Genomic DNA, 17,154 nt, shown 5'->3' on the forward strand with positions numbered 1-17,154 from the left:
GACCAGAAGGGGAGGAGTTAGGGAGGAAAAAATGGGGAAGTCCAAGTGCTCTGATTGGCCTTATTTTGTGTGACGTCAAACATTGAAGCTGGGAGAATAGGGGCTGATGTAGCACAGGAAGGGGGAGGGGAGAAGAGTTAACTGCTCCCTCTTGCCTTCATCTCCCCATCACTGCCTCCCAGTTGCAATCTCTTTTTTTTTTATTGTCGTGGTTGTTTTTTGTTTCCCTACAGTATAAAAACCTATCCTGGGTAATAAAGAAACCTGCTGTGGTCTGGAAATCCTCAGCATATCTGACTGAAAAGCTACTTTTTCCTTAATGGAAGCAGTGGCGCCTCATCCCACACTGCAACAGCACAGATGTGTTACCTCCATATGGCTGTTACACAGTAATGGTGCTAGTGCTGCACCCCACCAGATCTTGCGTGGACAATACATCCACATCAATAAGATATCCTACAACCACCCACACAGACCTCTGTTAAAGTGCAAGCAGACACCTTAACACACTGATTTGTAGGAAAACATTCATTCTATAATGGAAGTGTAAGTATACTAATGAGTATGCCCACACCCGTGACACTCAAACAGCCCCACTCATTTCCCACCCACATACGCTGCTGGTGCCAGTCCTTTCTGAATGAAAAGCAACCTAGTAGTAATTAATCCCTTGGTATGGTCGAAGAAAATCAATCAGGAAAGCTCTCTCTCTTAAGCTTGCTAATCTTACTCCCCCAGATCTGAAAAGCTGTGTTACGAAGGATAAAAGTGTGTGTGCAGCTGAATGTCTATGTTTTTATCTTCAGGCACTATGCTGGATTTACTGGGGCAACATCTTATCTTCTGTTTTCTTTCCCAGCTCCTTTGAAAATTGAAAACTATGAACTTGATATTGACTATGGCTATTTGATGCCATTGGAGTTACAATGTGAAGATATGCTGAGGTTTCAAGTGTATCCAAGGTTGTACATGTGTAATGAGACAACAAGCTTCTTTCAAATACATGAAAATTATACCCCACAAAAATAGATTTAGACCACATATGACATCTTAGGTTGTAAAAGAGCAAAGATGTAGGTGAAGGACAACACAGCAACCACCAAGTTTTGATTATGGGTTTTAAAAGCAACTTATAAAACCCCTGCATGACTTCAGCTTAGCAACAGGTTTTTCCCATTTGAATTAAATGAAAGGACTGTAGCTCTTTAAAGACCACAGGGTACCCATTATCAGATCAAGAGATGCTTAATGCTCTCATATAAATGCCTGGCATGCTTCTGTCTGCACAGGACAACTGTATTCTGTACCTTTACAGAAAAGACAACGTAACAGAGTCTTTGGAATTGCGCAACGGTTGAGAAAATTAATAAAACCTACAGCAGCATCTAACTATTAATCACCCTGATTTAAGAATCTGTGCTGTGCAGAGCTGTAGTTGAAAAAAAGTAGAGGGAAAAAAAGGGAAAGTGAGGAATGTGTTTGTGAGGGCTTGGGTGCAAGAGAAAAGAGATGCTCAGGAGAAATAAGCATTTGAAGGAGAAGTGGATTCTTGGTAGCACTGTTCGGTTTCTGTGGATCTGTTCTTGGACCCAAGTGTTCCAGTGGACCATGGCTAAAAAAAAAGTGAAAACTAAAAGGGTGAAACAAGTGAACAAGTAGGAAGGAATGTGTATGACAAAGAAGAGGCTGTTCATCTCTGTTATTCTCTGTGAGCGTGTGTGACATAGAGCTGTACTGCCACGGAAAAGGGAATGAAGCTTCTTCCATGGAAAGTAAAATTTCTTTGGATCTTCCATTATGAGACAAAAAGAGGCGTGAGAAATATGGGACAAAGGCGTGAGACATGGATAACCTGGGCAGGGCCAGGCCATGGTGGTGGGAGTGGAAAAGCTCTGTTGGTGACAGCCAGAACCAGGCAGCAGCTGATGTATGCAGGTCACAGGAAGGCTGAGTTGCGTAGGCGCCACTCCCACCGGACCCTTTGTGTGGTGTTGACGTGATCTCAAGGATGCTTCCCTGCCTCCTCCTTTACTCCTTTCACACAGACTGATCCAAGACTATATGGGCGGACCAGGATCCTGCAGCACGTTGCTACAGTCCCATACAGATGACTTGGCTGCAGTCCACGGGGAGTGAGAAACTGGTGGTGTTGGAACAGTAAAGCCTTGGGAACATGTGTGTGTACATCTCGGTTAAGTCAGGAGCAGTTGTTTGAATTAAAGTGCTCTTGTTATTTAAGCTGCAAGTAACAAACACTCCGAGACTGAAATAGTCCTTTCCTTTTCATGTTTTTCTTTTTATTCTCTCTTTCTCCTCAGGGAAACATGCCATTTCCAGCTTGCGGCATACAGGGAGCTGGGCCCCCAAAGTGCATTGTCTCTGTGACTCAGCCAGCTTTGGGTGTGCGTGTCCCCGCGTTTGTGTGTCCATAAGGGCTGGTGCAGCAGGGCTCAAACACCCACGCCCTGCTGTGTGAACCCAGCGCCACCTGTCGCCCAGTCTGGCACAGGCTGTGCCATCCACACGTCATCTGTGGGCACGAGCCTTTTCGGCCGCTCCAAGCCCTCCTGCATCTCACATCCACCCTCACATCACATTTGGGATGCGCAAAAACAAGACATCCAATTTTCGCAGATCGCAGACATGTAGTATTGGCCCCATATGTGTTATCTATCATTCACTGTATGCCAGATTATACAAGCCCAGAATGGAAGTCAGATACATCATATGGAGAAATACTATGGTGAGAAAAAAAATGACTTATGCAGCAGTAATAACTAAACAAGTGGTTAACATTTGTCACCTGCTGGTGAGTTCTGTGGTCACCTCTTCTGTGAGATGGGTGCCACCTGCTGGAAGACTCCTTTAGGGCAGGCTTTTCAATGGCATGTCACTAAGTATAAATAGTTGGCGTCTACAGGGTTATGTAGTAAAAATTATTAATTTAAATATTATACAACCATCAAAATAGAATTGAACCACAAGAAAAAAAAACTATAATGTTCAAAATATTAATGAGACCAACTGAAAACACAGGCAATAAAACGTATGAACATCATTTTATAGCAGATAGATAGCAGCAGCAGATACACATACATACATACATACAAATTCATTAACCCTTTCCAGTGAAAATCATGTCTCTCCAAATCCAGTGCAGTCTCCGTTAATGGGTTTTCTTTCCCTGAAACTAAACATACCATTTAAAACCGGTTTATAGAGATAACTGTATCTTTATGATTGTCATAGGACAGTGATTAAATTATGACTATTCAAAGAATAAAAGATGATTAAAAACCACAAAGTTGGTTTTCTTTCAGCCAGTCAGGTTGCTACCTGGCATCAGAGACTGGATAAATGAAGTCATAGCACACAGATTTTTCACAGTAATGACCAAAACCTTTGATTTGCAGACAAATATACTCATGTGTTACCACTTTGTTAGGAACACCTCTTTAGACTCAAAATAACCCTTAATTAATGTATTTGTGAACAATGTCACGGTGGTGTTGCACTCAACTGGATTATACTGAGAGGTGTTCTTATGTATGCTATTACTGCAAGACAGAGGAACTCATAAACTGGTAACTCTGGTAACTGGTCACTCAGGCTCAGAGTCCTGAACAATGGCAGGGAAATGCTGCCCGCCTTCACCGAGCAGAGAGTACATGTCTCTTAGCACACCAGCGTTGGGACATCCAGGCCCGGGTGCTATAGCTGAGAGCTGAGGGGACAGAGCGTCCAACAGCGCCTGTCACATAGAAGAAAAGACAGTCAGCACATTATTTCTTGGTAGTTGATGAGTCCTACTCCACAGATTATCACGATCTGGTGTACGATGTACTTAATGGGTAATTCAATCAGCTGGTTGAAGAATACAGCCTGTACCTGCTCGAGGTTAATCTCTTGTCGCAGCAGTGCCACCCGCATCCTCAGCCTCTCCAGCTCTTGCAGCTGCGCCTCTGTTGTGTAGGTTACAGTCAGGGGTAGGGGTGCGATCGTCCCATCTTCCCACACACTAGTTGCCCCAGTTGGGCAAAGACAACCTCCCTCTGGCCTCCATCGATCCCATGCTTCCCACTCTAACGGAAAATACGGTTATTTTTAGACCGTGAGCGTGAGCAACCGTACCCTAAAACGTTTTCTGCTTCGCTGCTTCAGCTTTAAATAGCTAGGCCCTTGCCTAGCCACGTCAGGATAGACGGCTTTAAAACCCCACCGTCACAGGGAAGGGGATCTGTCGAGGCCAAGGAAAGTACTGATCTGACACCGAGGTTTCACTGCAGCTCTGTTTTCATTTTCCATATGCCAAGATGGAGAGGCCGCATTAGCTCATTAGCACGCTACATTCATCTCAATCATTTTTCGAATACTGTTAAAATGCAATAAACGATAAATCCCTTGCTGGAAAATAAAAACGCTCTGAAATAAAATACTCATGTAATATTGGATGTGAGATGCAAGACTGGATGCGTATGGTCCCTTCATCACATGGAGTTAGAAATGATGAGAAAAACATCTCTCACACTGGCTTTAGTTTTGCTGCACTGGAGCTATGACTGGTAAACATAAACAAAACACCCTCCTGAAGGTGATACAGTCATTTGAGTGATGTGAATGGAAAATCTCTGGGCATTCAGCTTCATTATACTTATATCATTGGAGGTGATGGAAATTCTAACATGTAACATACTATAGTTACTGAGTGAGTGATACCCTGACACCCAAACATGATCATTCAAACACAGCTGGGTAATCGGAGTCAAACACGGGGTCATGTTTTCTCCAGCAATGTCCTCTTTATTATGCAAGTCTGTGAGCTGGAATAAATAATTTGAATAATGTTTTCCCCGCTCATGAACAGTCACACTGACATCCAATTTGTTTGGGAGGAAATGCATAGTTTTTAAGTGAAGATTATATGATGGAAACAAGATTCCTACCTTGTTTCACTTGGTCTGCAAAGTTCTGGAGCTCTGAAGTCATCTGTAGCCTCTCATGGGCCGTGTAGGAGTCATACTTGTTTTTCTTACCACCTGGATAGATATAAATAATAGTTAAAAAAAATAAAAAATACAGTCACAAAATCCGAATTGTTGCGACAAGAGATGTTTACTTTAGTTGCACTTTGTTAATCAGTCTCATGGTTGCAGTAACTCTTCTTTTTACAATTACAGACAATGTTCAAATGCTCAGTGGGGCGTCACTGGCAGAGGAAAGGCTCAACACTCGCATATGAATTTAAATAGCTCTCACAGAGTCATTTCCTGCCAACTCCCTGAGCAGCTTCTTCCCAAATTATCATCTTCTCACCCACATAATTGTGTCATCAAAGTACTTTATTTTTCCACATTCCTCTGCTCTTGATTGTGTGCTTTTGCATGTGTAACTCACCCTGCTCTGTGGCTGCTTCTGGAGTCAATTTGGCCAGAAGCTCTGATGTCTGATACTGGTGGATGAGGTCATGCCCTTGGTGAGTCAGCCTATTGACCAGAACTCTGGTCTGATCTGGGCTGCCACACGGCCAATCCTTAGGGAACTAAAGATCAGAGGAACATGGTCAAGGACGACACACTAAATATCGAAGCAGAGTAATCAAAGTGTCTTATAAGGATTTTTATCATGCAGCTAGGCACTGGTATATTACTACGCATGGAATTCTAACTGATCATATTTTCATGCTCAACATTACGACAGGAAAACTTGTCTGGGGTTTTCCAGCACATTTTCATGGGTTTCACTGGGGAAAGGAAGGATACCGTTGCTCTCATTCTCTCCATGAAGTGACTCCTCCCAGGCACAGGTTTCCTCTGCAGAGCCATAACCTTGTCCCACAACCTAAAGATAATGTAGACATGGAAACTTGGCTAAGGCAAAACTGGAATAAAGTTCAGCATTTCCATAAAACTAGCAAAATTATTTTGGTTACCTGCTTTGTTTGCTCCTTAGAGATTTCCACTTTGTTATCTGCTCTAAATGTATCCTGCCATAAATCAAAGGTAAACTGAATCATTATAAAATCCAACCTCTTCCAACTGAGATTGATGAATCATAGTTATCTGGTTACATAAAAAAAAACATACTCAGTGTGTTGAGGCAACCTATGGGCTCCGGATTTGTCTGTGTGTGAGAACGGCCCTGTGTTATTTGAAGAAGGTGTGGAGATAGCTGCAGCCTTTCTCAGGTCTTCACCACTCAGTACGCTGCTCTTCACAGTCTTTTTTTTAGAGCAATCAAGAGAGGCAGATGCTAAACCAGCCTGCTGCAATTTCCTTGCCGCCTGGTGATGCACAGCACCAGCTGATGAGACAGGATGCTTCTGGATTGTGCCACTATTAGTGGTTTTGGAAAGTCCGGGTTTGTTACAAGCTGAGGGTCTTGAGCCTAGTGAGGAGGATAAGGAATGTCCAGGTTTTTTGTGCTGTTTTCTGTCAAGACTGGCAGATTTAGAGGTTGATCTGATGGTTGTTTGACTTCCTTTAGATGGTGCAGATGACTGTGTCAAATGTTTTGATGTGACAACTGAAGTGCCTGGTTCCTTTTGAGGTCTAGATTGCTTGTCTCTGTCTGGGTCTTTTTTAGAAGCTCCTGAGCCAGTGCGTACCCACAGGGCTTTCTCCAGCACTCGCTCAAGCAATTCTATATCTTCCCTCTCCCCTGGTGAGGTATTTGTGTCTGAAGATAGCAGCATGGAAACAAAAGGTTAGAGTTTAGTTATGTATCCAGAAACTCTTTATTTTTTATCCTATTTTCTATTATAGTAAATCTATGAATACGCACAGTTGATTCACAACACTCTATAAATAATAGCACAATTATATTACTAAATATATATACCTGTAGCAGCAGGATCTGGACATTCAGACTCATCAGAGCTTGTCTTGGGTTGTGGTATGCTGTGGAAAGAAAATCCATGTGACTACACAAATTAAGCAATCAAAAATTAAGCAAGGTTAACACTATATACCGTAATAGAAATAATGTTTCAAATCATTCATATTTATTCATTATTATTCATTCACACTTTCTTGAGAACGACTAAATATTAAGTTGACAAAATAATCACATCAATGATCTCTGGTGGATATTACTTCTTGATGTTGACACAAATTTATAGGTGCAAATATTGATGGATTAGTCAATGAAAAAAGAGAAAATTAATTAATTAATTATTCAGCAACTATTTTGATTAATTTGATTAATTAAAGTAATTAAGAGTCTTTGATCAATAAAAAAAAATGCACAAATGTTGGTGGAACCAGATTATTTACTGTGAGAATCCACTACCTTTCTCGATCCTAAAATATAATAGATTGAATATGTTTTGGTTGTGGATAGAAACCCTTAAATTTAATATTATCATTTTTTCTAGAACTTGAGGTTATAATGATAGTTTACACTTTTCTAATATTCAACAGAACCAAATCAGTTGGTTGAGAGCTTTCTAATCACTATTGGACAGTGTTACAAAAAATCTGTCAGGACAATGGGCATTGCAAAAAAAAAAAAAAAATGCATTTATGCAGTAATTCGTCAGAAATCCGACTTTCTATTCAATTAGCCTATTCATCCATAACCTCCACCGTGTGTGACCTTGTGATGTTCAGGGAAATACTGGGACCCTAGCAGGACACGTCTAGTCGATGGTGGAAAAGGCACTGCTGGGATTCGAACCCAGGATCTCCTGTTTACTAGACAGGCGCTTTAACCAACTAAGCCACAGCGCCGATGAGTGCCACACCACAAAAACACTCAACTTATTTGTGACGGTGTTCATTGTTATTTGGCAAGGATCAGCACACGGGTGAGTTAATACAGCCTACTATAACCTCCGTGATTTCGGTCAGTTTCAAAGTACATTAGCACTAATTTGCATTAAAGATAGATCACGAAAAGCAGATAGAGGAGCTACGAAAACATGACATTTAGGTATCAGCACCTATTACATATTTGTATACGTTGAGTAACTTAATCTATCTTAGGTAAGAACTTTAGTAGTTGTGTAAATGATTCAAATGTACAGTACTTACAAGGTCTGTAATATTTCTCTGTGGAGCCGTATACTTTCATCGATCTTCTGTTGTTCAGCTTTGCATGATTTTATAGCTTGCTCAAACACGGACAGCAGTGACATCCTATCGTGTCTGGGTGGATTTATTTATCTGCCGCTACAACACAAAACAAACTCTCAAGTTTCGGGAAAATGCCAAAACTTTTAAAAGGATGTGTAACGTTGCTACAGCGTCGGTTTGCACTCCAGTATCTCCATGAGAACGTAATTTGACTCGAGCTCTTTCGTACAAACCCGCGAAATCAAACTGGTCTGATGCGGAAGTCACATTTCTTTCTCACAGCAAAGAGAGTCAGCGGAAAACAATGTGCAACTCTCCAAGAAGGTTATTATCGCCATAAAACTCGTTTAACATTCACGAACAAGATAAATGTCGTATTTATTTTCAACTAGCTACGCTTAATAACAAACTAGAAACGAACTTTTTTGGCTTTGTCGCCGCAATGAAGTTGTCAGTTGCAGTTCTCGCGAGAAGTGCCAAAGCTCCTAAATTAAACATGATGTAGACACACTGCCCTTCTTGTTGGTTGCCACAACATTCATCTGTAGGCTACCATGACCTCTGTTTAGGCTTTGTTTTTTTTAGTTCAGGGACACTGTTACGACCAAAGAAAAAAAGAAATGACTCTGCAGACCCTGGCCCAGGGCCCAGACCCTTCTTTTTACAGTCTATGTGCAGACCCCATAAAATTTTTTCTCATATGTTTAATAAGGGACTCTGAATCACCTTCTGTAAATGATGATGCTAATGAGCTGTTTATCATACCATTTCAATAAGATTAATTAAAGTTTTAATATCATTCTCAAGTAGCCTGTTTAAATTTGTTTTTTGGTGTTCATATAGAGACCGTTATTGAAAATCTGTGGTGAAGCAGAAGACATATAACCCAGTCTGTTTGATTTGGTGCTTTATGCAACATTGTAAATTACACAGAGATATATTTCCCTGTTGCTATGTCCATGAGTGATCCCCTGCATTTCTCTATGGGACGTGTTTATGTTTTTTATGCAGCATTTGAGAGCAATCAGCACAGTGACACCACATGTGGAGTCCTCAGCATGCCAAATGAGGGCAAAAAAAAAAGTCATGGCTTTCATGTAAAATGAGATGACAAATAAACTGGCAACATGAGAATTAAAGAGGGTATGAATGTTGTTTATCTTCCCCCACCTGAGTTTTTAAGACAAAATCCCTCTTTTCCATTATTGAACTGCATCATTGGCACACGGGCACTTCCCAAAGCAATTTGGTGTAATTGCAACAGCTTGCCAGCCCCCTTGGATACAAGTGAATCATCTTGTTAGCTCATCTCCCCCCTACCAGCCTCCTGTGCCACAGTAGCAGGGTGACGGGGGAAGGGGATGAGGGGCAGTCAGCTGCCCCGCCAACCAGGCATCTGATGCTACTGGCTGCCAGACAGGCTCTGAGAGTTAGACACACACACTACAATATACACTATGTATCACACACGCTCTCCGTCTCCCATGTTCATATGAGCATGCGTGCTTTGACACAAAACAATATACTCATAGATATTCAAGCATACTTTATACTCAGTCATGCACTGATGGACAAATCTGCTCATCAACACAAACAAAGAACCTATACATAATTCATGAACAGAATGCATGAGTCATATATGCAAAACCACTGCAAAATCATTATTAAACTATGATCTGTGACTGACAGAGCATGTTGTAAACAGGATGACAAGAGGAGGAACTTGTCTCGTTTGTTTAAGACAGCCAGCCCAATGTGTTACGGTTCAACTGTGGATTGTGGTTGTCTCTGTGCTTGAGGTTGGCTCTGGACAAACACCTGCTAATGTGGAGACATTTATTGTACATTCTGTGCATTGTGTTCACATAGACTCTGTGAAGATAGTGGACTTTTCATTACTTTTTAGTGCCCTGAGCCATGCTCTGCTTTATTTGACCTTTTCAAATCTCAGACCTTCAATTTACTTTATTCTTTAATTTTTCAAATGCATTTTCCTGAGCAGCAAACAATTGTAACTGGGTTTTGCTGTGGGCCTAAAATGCCAAATTCCTCAGTTTGATGCCCCAGTTACAGGATTTGATATATCTTTGTCATATTTTTCAAGTAGCCAATGGTTTCAAGCCTGACACGTTGTATCATATGACTGAGACTAAACCTCATATGTTGGCTCTTCAGTGGTGTACACTTCAATTTCTAAATCCCAATGCACAAAACAATAAATCTGTCCCAGTTTGTTATGATCCGATCTGAACTGCTCAGTGCTCAGATTTTTATAGATTTTAGATTGCTAGATGCTAGATTTTATATCTGGCTTGTATTAGGCTAATTAAGATATTTGGCATTGAGAGGGTTTCTTTTTTCTGCCCCAAAATGACTTTATATCACTCAGCAGAGTAAGATTTACAAGATTTAACCTCAACCAGTAGGCTACTGTTTACCACTTGAAAATTGAGTAAAGGGACATTACAATGTAAAAAGGCTATTTTGCTTGCCAAAAACTGTGTAATTCTGGTATTGAATGTAGAGGGATATTTTGGCCAAAAATGACTTTATATCACTCAGCACTAGCAGAAGATTTGACCTCAACCAGTGCTTTTCACTTGAAAAGTAAGAAATCATGTTGATCCAATTGAGGCTAGCAAATAATTACTCCTATCGGGGATAAGCACCTGCACCGTTATTCCCATGACCCACCGAAACTAGGAAATGCTGGGCAAGTCGACCACTTAATAATCATTTTTTAAAAATAACTATGAAGAGAAAACGATATAAGTTAACGTAGATTCATCCACATTAATATGAGACTCTTTTATAACCAAAAGCAAACTCCTTGGGGTCTCTTTAAAATCGAAAATATTAACTTTATAGCTATAGAAGTAGGAGTAGAGGTAGCCAGTGTTTGTCTCCATATTCCTAGACAAATGATGCCATAATGCTCTGCGTTTCCCAATTTCTCCTTGTTTCGTGAGAAGCTCAGACTTTTGGGTCGTGCTGCTCGGATGTGAATTTGCGTCCTCAGCACTCTTTGTAGAGGAGCATGTGACTGGACCGAGAGCAGCCGGCGGGGGGCGGAGCTGGACGACGTGCAGTTGTTCCGCTGTGGACCTCCAGCCTGATTTGTAGTTTCCACGGAGCGCCGCACACACTCAGTGGTGGGGTGAAGGTTTGTTGTGCCTTAATGTCAATACAATACCAAAGTCTTTTAATGCAGCGATATTAAGCCCCGCTTTTTTTAACGAGGTCCCCAGGCGAGCCGACGCTGTAATGCAGCGTCACTCTGCTCGTCAACTCTTAAACGAGTTTGTTTGTCTGCTTGTTGAAACGCTAGTTAGCCTTTAGCTAACTAAGCTAGTAAAGTTAGCTGTTATTGTCTCAGAAAGGATGCTCCTAGCAAGTTAAAGGACGTTAGCGTCAGGTGTCACTAGGCTAGAGAGACGTTTATTTCCTGCGTCGATAAAAAGGGGACGTGAGGTTGTGATCGATCGATTGCTGGAGCTGAATTAAATTGAACCACTTCAAATAATAAAATATAATTTAGCTAGCTATATATCTAGGAGTTATATTGTGAGACTCTGGTAAACACCAGAGGGCCTGTGTTGTGTTGCGTGAGATGCTTTGTGTTTGGCTGTGTTCCGGTGGTTCCAGCCTGAATGTTGTTTAGAGCCAGTGTAAACCATGCCAGCCCCTGCCAGAGCGTATCAGCTGTCACTCAGACATTGCCTTGTCTTCTTCTCAGAGTAAATAAGGTCAGAGAGTCTTAACGCAGCTGAATAAGCTGACAGAAGAAGGGATCTTTCCTTTGACCACCACCATCATCATCTTCACTGACATCATCAGCATCTCAGGGACAACATCTGCATTGAATAGGTGTGGGGTGTATCAACTCCACTGCTGCTACTTTGGTGAGGATTACTGCATACTTTTTGTCTGTTTCTTACATTTGTCTATAAGCATTTCATTTCCTGATTGTCAAGCAAATGTCAATTGAATGTCATTGTGTCTGATTAACAGTGTGTCTATGTAATTTCTCAATACCTCTGGATCAGGTTTAGCATACAGTATAATTTGATGTATTATGTATTGTAGGTTTGTTCCTGTATGATGTTTTGATCTACGAGTGCAGGTGTACACACCTCTAGAACCACAGGGAACATTGCAGGCTGTCTCTTTGTGTAGGCTGAAAACAGTTACACAATCATGGCTAGGGTGACAGATGGTTTTAGACAACAGTAAACAAAGGACACAGATATAGCCCACAGCTAGGATACAGTATACAGTCTTACACAAGGTGCTGTTTTATATGCCTGTCAGTGTTATACCGATGGAATACATGTAAAGATGCAGTTAAACTTGAATAAGCTTAAATATGACTATACTATACTATACTATATTACTTTACTATGATGTTAACGTGATATGGTTTTTATGGTGAATTAATTGGCAGACTTGAACACCACTAATGTCAGCAGAGAGGATGGAGACGACGAGTGTGTCCAATGGAGCGGGGCCGGTGTATGAAGACAAAAAAGAGGACAACCTCAGGTAAATCTCATGTTAACGTCCCTAAAGTGAACAATATGGGAAAATGATAAAAAATAGTTGTGTTGCTCTCGTTCTGTCAAGCAGACATTATGCCTCCTGTGCTTTTCTTTCCCCAGTCCAGAGGATTTGTCTGAGATGCTGGCCGCAGGAACCAAACAGGTTCACGAAAAGGCTGAGAACACCCAGTTTGTGAAGGATTTCCTCAGGGGACGCATCCGTAAAGAGCTCTTCAAGGTCGCCCTGGCAAATAATCAGATATTGATTATGGACGATTTGATGTTATGAGGTGCCTTACTAAACAAATGAGATGAGTACAAGCTAAGTTTCTAACTTTCCTTTATTGCTTCTTCAGCTTGGTGCTGTGGCACTTTACTACACCTACACAGCCATGGAGGAGGAGATTGAAAAGAACAAGGACCATCCCCACTTTGCCCCCCTTTATTTCCCCACAGAGCTGCACCGCCATGAAGCTCTGGCCCGTGACCTTGAGTATTTTTATGGTCCAGAGTGGCAGAGCCAGGTCAGCTGCTCCCAAGCCACCCAGCAATATGTGGACCGCATCCACCAAGTAGGGCAGGATGACCCCGTGCTGCTGGTGGCCCACGCCTACACCCGTTACATGGGGGACCTGTCTGGGGGCCAGGTGCTGAGGAAGGTGGCACAGAGAGCCATGAAGCTTCCTCCTACGGGGGAGGGCCTGGAGTTCTATCAGTTTGATGCCATCCATAGCGCCAAAGCTTTCAAGCAGCTGTACCGCAGTCGGATGAATGAACTGGATCTAGACGTGGAAACAAAGAAGAAGCTGGTGGATGAGGCTGTCAAGGCCTTCCAGTTCAACATGGAGGTGAGAGGAAATGGAGAAAGGCAGAGAAAGAAAAGAAATGGAAGCTATGTTTGGAAACACCAGTGGGCTCCCAGGTGGCGATGATCAAGAGATTAAATGAGGATTCTCATTCTGTAGGCTTTTCACGCCTGGTGTGCCTTTTTCGATCATTTAGTGAAATTGTCTATACATTTAATACTGTGGTATCAATACCTCTAATAGCTTTAACATGAGTTGAATTGAGAACTTGTGGGTGTTGAACATCATTTAAGAGGGACTACTGTCAGTGTAATTAATGATTATGATACTTGTTGTACACTTGTTTGTTGGATTAGCCGACAACAGCATCTCCTGTTTGATTATTTCAGCCATAAACGACGAGGTCTAGAATATAAGTGTATAATTATGTACCCATACATGTATTTGCACTGGCAGGTGTTTGAAGAGTTGGAGGAGATCGGTAAAACCATCCCGGAGGAAGTTTTAGATGCTGGTATGCCTGTCCATGGAGAAATGGGTGGCGATATCAGCAAATGTCCATACTATACTGCCAAAATGGGTATGTTGATGTTGTTATAATTCTCTTTGAAGCATTGTGCAACTGGAAATAACATATAAATGGCATTTTTCTAGGGATGTTGTGTAAGTTTGTTTTCTCTGTCTTTCTTTCCCAGCGGCATCAGGTGGAACAGCATACGCCTGTCAAGTTGCCATGGCCATACTCAGACACCCAACGGGACAGGTCCTGTTTGCAACTTGGTTTGCTGCTCTGGCTGGATTGGCCGCATGGTATCTAATGTGATCCAGCCTTTGCTGCAATGAGAGCGAGGGAGGGAAAAGTAAGATTGAAGGACAGAAAGGAGACTAGAAATTTTGATGAAGACCATGTCATAGTTTATAGTTTATGGGTCCAAGTTTATTTTACGTTGCACATCTGGCAATGATGGAAATAGACAGGAAATAAACTTGGATCTAAATTCTGAGATCTGTAGATAATTACCATGTCAACCATCCATTCAAAAAGCTACGCCATGTAACAACAGATCCTCCAATTTGATTTAATATCTCTACCTCTTTTGCACCATCCCTCCATTCTGTGTCCTTCCAGTGTGTTTGGTTGTACCTCAACAATGTGTGAACAACTAATATGTTGTGAAATTACTTTTTTTTTTCCAACTTTAAATGAAACAGGCTGCTTGACACAGGACTGTGGCCTATTTATAAACTGTAATTGGCTATAAAATGACACATACACAGATACAAGTTAAGAACGGTTAGATCAGTAAAAACATATTAAAACAAACTATGCATGAATAGAATAGCACAGCACACTAGGTTTCATGCGGAGGAGGCTGCTGTGCAGATTTTTAATGAGGCCTTTCTATTTTTGAAAACAAAGCTCTAAATTTTTAGTTTGGAATAAGTTAATTATGCAACAGTAAAACAGTGGTTTATTTGTAAATGTAAACTTAAGAAGCTCCCCTGATACTGTATTTTTTTTCTTGTCACATTGTTTGCAGTTCCAAACTTGATGTGAAAAGATAGTACACTGCGGTTATATTCTTTGTTGTTGTATTTTTTTTAAATCCATTATCGCTTTTCATGGTCCATACTTGGCCTAAAGAGAGCTTGTGCATTTGTAAGACAGCTGATTGGAATCAAAAGCTTTTCTTTCCAAAATATAGCACACCTACACTTTGACGAGTGTATGATTAATAAGCATATTTCAGATATTTGAATGTCTGCTGATGCATGTTGAACTGTATTAATTCAGTGTGTCAGAATTACGTGCTAGGGTATATTGTACATATTTAAAAAAACAAAAGAAACAAAAACTGTTTTCAATGTACATGCATAGAGCAACTATTCAAGATGAATGACTGATGATTCAGTTTTACCTGCCATAGGAGCCTGTATAAAGATAAAAGTGTTGCAGCTGTTTTGAAAGGAAATTGTCTTTTTATAATATTGATGGTATATCTACATTCTGTAGTGTAGTTCATCTACATGAAGACTAAATATGTAATAGGCAGGTCCTTCAGCAGCTCGGCCCTTGTTTATGTATCCATTTATTGTGGATACCATTATGCACCATTACTTTAGATGTGTACTCATGTTGCGCATACGGTATGCTGGGAAATTTTAGTAGTGCACAACTCTTTTTTTTCAACATCAATATGATTTTTTGTGGGTTAGTGTGTATGCAGTGTAATTGCACTGTTGTGCATGTAAGTCTAATATTTATCCTGACATTTTATTAACATTGCTTTATTGATCCTAGCAGTTTCTTTTTTTTCCTCCTTTGCTTGGACATGTTGGACACAGAGTACCAAAGGAAACCTGCTGACAATGACATTTCAACCAGGTTCCTGTGCTGTTTATTGCACAACACATTCACACATACTGTGTAGGAATTTGCAGTATTCCTTTATTAGCGAAGCTTCTTCAGGACAACAGCTGTGGTGCAGCTGTTTGATCACAGCCATGACAACAACCTAAGTGTTATGCCAGTTTTTTGAGAGTCTCAGGTTCATGTTGCAGTAAGATGGCAATATAGTGCGTTGTGTATTGAGGACTAACATAAGGACTGCCTGGTATACTCCATGTCCATGTTTTATTTGATTTTTTATGACACCAGTGTGATGTGTCAGTATTTTGAGACATACTGAAGAGACACTGACTTGAATCTCAGGAGCGTAAGCAGTTCGGCTGTTGATTAAACAATGGATTAACATGAAGAAGAGTGCTTGACTGATACATGATGATTTTGAATTCTCTTGCATTTTCATTAAACCCCTGCTCTTGATCCCTTTGTGTATCTAACTGAACAAAGCTTTATTAGTGACTGACTATAGAGTACTCTCATTGAATGAGAATGAAAACCCTGGAGTATGTTGTGCTGTCTATAGTGAAATAAAATCTGTTTTTCTGTTCATGCTGAAATGAAACTGAATCTTTTGGTCTGGTCTTGTTGATCAAATTAAAATGTATTTTCAGCGCATGCTTAATTAGTTTCTTAGAACAAACACTCTTGTAGAAGGAGTCTTTTTCACTCATAGGACCTTCAGACTTCAGGCCAAAACTGTATCACCAATTCGTACTGATTAAAAATTAGCCTTAGATAAGTCCTGTCTATGGTAATCCCCTGACTTCTCTGTCATGACCGTAGGGTTTAGAAGAAATTTGTTAATGTTTCCTGGATGGGATTGCTGTATAATTTTGTGCACACCACAATCTCTGGTACAGACAGACTTTTCATCTAGCGCCATCAAGGAATTTCAGAGTCTCAAGTGCTCTCTGGAGTACTAGCATGGCTTTAGGCTCATTATTCTGACAAGGAAAGCAGACAGTTCTTCTGATACCATAGACCATCTAATATACTGTAGAATAATATATAGAAATAATATCTTCACATTGGAAAAGAGGTTAGCTCCTTGTCTTAGAGAGGATGTCTACACAGGATCACTGAGAAAAAAACAACACGGATTCATTCATAAGTTAAAATCCAGGCTAGTTGATCTGTACAGTTCAGTTCCGTGTTTCATTTCTATGTGATGTTTATAATGTTCAGACAGTAGTTTGTTTTGTTGCAATTTATTGTTTAAATGAAGTGAACCATAGATGCTCAGATGTAAATGTTAATTTAGTCATTCATATAAAACAGTGGCTCTTTCCAGATCATAGCTTTATTATAGCTGTACAGTATATTTCCTCTAT

General features: G+C 40.7%; 2 protein-coding genes across 2 annotated transcripts; one reads left to right on the forward strand and one right to left on the reverse strand.

Annotated features, from left to right (window-relative positions):
• Window positions 1-3,241: 3,241 nt before the first annotated feature.
• Window positions 3,242-8,274, reverse strand: tedc2 (tubulin epsilon and delta complex 2). Its single transcript, XM_083977020.1, has 9 exons — window positions 8,031-8,274; window positions 6,838-6,896; window positions 6,084-6,675; window positions 5,930-5,983; window positions 5,760-5,838; window positions 5,395-5,539; window positions 4,944-5,036; window positions 3,889-4,082; window positions 3,242-3,751 (listed from the first exon to the last, which is right to left on the reverse strand). Exons 1-9 carry the CDS (start codon window positions 8,132-8,134, stop codon window positions 3,602-3,604), a joined length of 1,470 nt encoding a protein of 489 aa, XP_083833146.1. The 5' UTR covers window positions 8,135-8,274; the 3' UTR covers window positions 3,242-3,601.
• Window positions 8,275-11,148: 2,874 nt separating this feature from the next.
• hmox2b (heme oxygenase 2b) lies at window positions 11,149-16,385 on the forward strand. Its single transcript, XM_083977549.1, has 7 exons — window positions 11,149-11,235; window positions 11,809-11,974; window positions 12,517-12,614; window positions 12,731-12,848; window positions 12,967-13,458; window positions 13,873-13,996; window positions 14,112-16,385. Exons 3-7 carry the CDS (start codon window positions 12,532-12,534, stop codon window positions 14,237-14,239), a joined length of 945 nt encoding a protein of 314 aa, XP_083833675.1. The 5' UTR covers window positions 11,149-11,235; window positions 11,809-11,974; window positions 12,517-12,531; the 3' UTR covers window positions 14,240-16,385.
• Window positions 16,386-17,154: the final 769 nt, after the last annotated feature.

The sequence above is a fragment of the Trachurus trachurus genome, assembly GCF_905171665.1.
Source record: "Trachurus trachurus genome assembly, chromosome: 8".
Lineage (NCBI taxonomy): Eukaryota > Metazoa > Chordata > Actinopteri > Carangiformes > Carangidae > Trachurus > Trachurus trachurus.